The following is a 2,693-nucleotide window of genomic DNA, read 5'->3' as shown; positions in this document are numbered from 1 at the left end:
ATGGGTACACGCCTTAATCATGTAAAAAATAACTTGGGGGGCTAGGCCCCCCAAACCCCCCAATGGCCTCACCATTATGGCATTCTTTGATACTCATACAATACTTAATCTATTTGTCTATATATTATACAATAGAACCTCATAAACTATATGATTGGTATATTTTAAACTCATAAGCCATTAAAAAAATTCAAAACTATCATTTTTCTCAAAACATAATTAACAAATCAATGAAACATATGATTATTTTTGTTTATTTATTATAAGACATTTTTAAACATTTAATTATAATTTATAATATTAAAGTAATTCCCATAATTTGGATTTTAGGTCTTGGTTTGGGACTGTAGTGGCAACTTTTCTTGACCTATCGTCATCAGCATCTCTATGCGAGGTTAACCAACTTTCAACATAGTCTTTAGGATTCCATTTGTTTAAAGGTGGACCATTATTATTTATGAACATTGAATTTGAAATATTTTTTATTAGCAATCTTGAACGTAGATCTGTACATATATTGTTCATAAGACTAAACCCACGTTCACACTCTGCTGTTGAGCATGGGAATGTCTTAATTAAAATATTTATGTCCTTAAGTTCTTCTATTAAGGTTATATCATCTACTTTATCATTTTCATCAACATAGATTCGCAATCCTTTTAACGACTTTACTTCATTAATACAAAATCTGTTACATATACGTTGTATTTCTTTTTCCCCAAAGCGTATATCAACTTCTGAAGGCCATAATTTTTTATCAAATATTTGAAAGTCTTCAAGTATTATTTTTTCTTCACCTTCATTTGGTATAAGTCTCATATTTAAATTATTCACAACACTTGTTATAAATTGGTTCTTATTTATCTTTTCATTACTAGATAAAACAACAGTTTTAAACATCAATTTTTCTTTTGCTTTAACAGCTTCCGAATAATATTTACCATCCATGGTTTTCAATGACTCAATAACTCTAATTGTTCTTCTAATTAGTACATCAGCTTGTAATAGTGACATATCTTGTTTTTGTAAGTCAAGAGATAATTGTGATATTTCAAATAAAATATCACACATTAAGGCTAAGTCTAACAAGAATTGTATACATCCCAAACGCTTACTTAGCCCACTGTACTTAGATTTCGTTTTACTATCACGAAGTGTATCTTTAGAGGCTTGAACAAGATGATTATACAATGCTGGATATATTTTCCAAATTACACTAATTGTTCTAAAACTACTTGCTACCCAGCGAACATCAAGAACTTTTCCAATTTTTAAAAAAAATTCATTTAGACTTGTGCAGTGTTCTCTTAACTCAATTTGATTTTTTGGAGATCTACTGTATAAAGAATATAAAGAATCTAAAAAATACTTAAAATGGTTGGTAGCAGTTATTTCCTTTAAAGTATCACCGACTGCTAGCTCTAACCGATGATTAAGACAATGCCAGCTAAAAATTAAGGGATACTTCTCTTTCAAACGTACAGCCACTCCATTTTTTTTACCAAGAAGTACACTATGGAGTACAGCTAAGAAGTACAGCTAGCTCCATCCGTTACAAATGATACCCAATGTTCTACCAAAAAATTCTCTGTGAATCCAGAAGTATGAAGACATTCTATTAATTGGTTGTCTATGTTAGAAGCTGTTTGACTTTTTAATTCTACCAAATCCAAAAATGAAAAAACAGGTTCTGAATTTAATATTGATGCTTTAACATAAACCACCATACCTGATAAAGAACTAACAGTAGTGGATTCATCTATAAGAATAGAAATCTTAGATGATGTTGCTATTATATTTTGGACTATTTTAGTTTTCATTTTGTCTGTAATATGGGAAATAATATTTGTACTAGAGTACCTTGAATGCAATGTAGTACCCATGTCAAGTCCATTGAGCTGCTGTAATTCAATTAATTTTGAGTGGTCATCATAAGGTCTATTATATTTAGAAATATAGTAAGCTGATCGAAAACTTTTTGCGTTGTATCGTATAAATTAGATTTACCAGTTTGAAAAGCTTTGCTTAACAAGTTAGAACATTTTGTTGCGAAATTTTTTCAGTTTCCATATGGGCTTTGCAGGTTTTATGTTTTAAAATTTTGTGCCGTAAATTAGTCAATCTGGCAGCTTTAACTGTATTGGAACCACCATCAATCATTGTTAAGCACCATTCTTTTGATATTTCAACCCCTTTGCTTTGAAATGTTTTTAATGCACCTACTGACTTACAATATTCACAACCAATTTTTCCATCAATGCATATTAGCCAAGGGTATTTGTTTTTTTTTTCAACCCATTGATTATAAGACCATTCTGATGGCCAAGGTACTTTGATTCCCAGTTGAATTGTATTATCGCATACCTGAAAAATAAAAATTAATTAAGAACTAGTTATCAGTAAACCTATTCCATATAGCATAAATTATATTATTTTATGCAGAAAATTAATATTATTATTATAGCTTCAATACTCTTGGAATAATTGAAAAATTTCAATAATTTAAATTTGATTATTATTTACCAAGGTTAAATTTGTTGCTTGTTAATAATTGTTTCAACAATATTAAGATACCTAAATAAAGATTTTTTAAATATAACTTTTATTTATTTTAATAGCTTATTGAGCTTATTGATTACTGATGTAAAATTAAAATATATCAATAAGCCTTAATTATTTTAAATGGACAGAAA

The 2,693-nt window shown here is 28.8% G+C and overlaps 1 protein-coding gene across 1 annotated transcript; it reads right to left on the bottom strand.

Moving 5' to 3' along the window:
• Window positions 1-300: 300 nt before the first annotated feature.
• On the bottom strand, window positions 301-1,820 carry LOC103308208 (E3 SUMO-protein ligase KIAA1586-like). The gene is made up of 4 exons (XM_008181234.1): window positions 1,538-1,820; window positions 798-1,358; window positions 513-737; window positions 301-416 (listed from the first exon to the last, which is right to left on the bottom strand). Exons 1-4 carry the CDS (start codon window positions 1,818-1,820, stop codon window positions 301-303), a joined length of 1,185 nt encoding a protein of 394 aa, XP_008179456.1.
• Window positions 1,821-2,693: the final 873 nt, after the last annotated feature.

Source organism: Acyrthosiphon pisum, chromosome X (assembly GCF_005508785.2).
Source record: "Acyrthosiphon pisum isolate AL4f chromosome X, pea_aphid_22Mar2018_4r6ur, whole genome shotgun sequence".
NCBI lineage: Eukaryota > Metazoa > Arthropoda > Insecta > Hemiptera > Aphididae > Acyrthosiphon > Acyrthosiphon pisum.
This window is presented reverse-complemented; position numbering and strand designations above follow the sequence as displayed.

Coding starts and splice junctions, on each gene's coding strand:
- LOC103308208 (XM_008181234.1), bottom strand. CDS start 1,820: ATGAAAACTAAAATAGTCCAAAATATAATAGCAACATCATCTAAGATT. Junction 1,359..1,537: donor TGTAACGGATGGAGCTAGCT/GTACTTCTTAGC, acceptor AGTATTTTTTAG/ATTCTTTATATTCTTTATAC. Junction 417..512: donor TAGTCTTATGAACAATATAT/GTACAGATCTAC, acceptor GGAATCCTAAAG/ACTATGTTGAAAGTTGGTTA.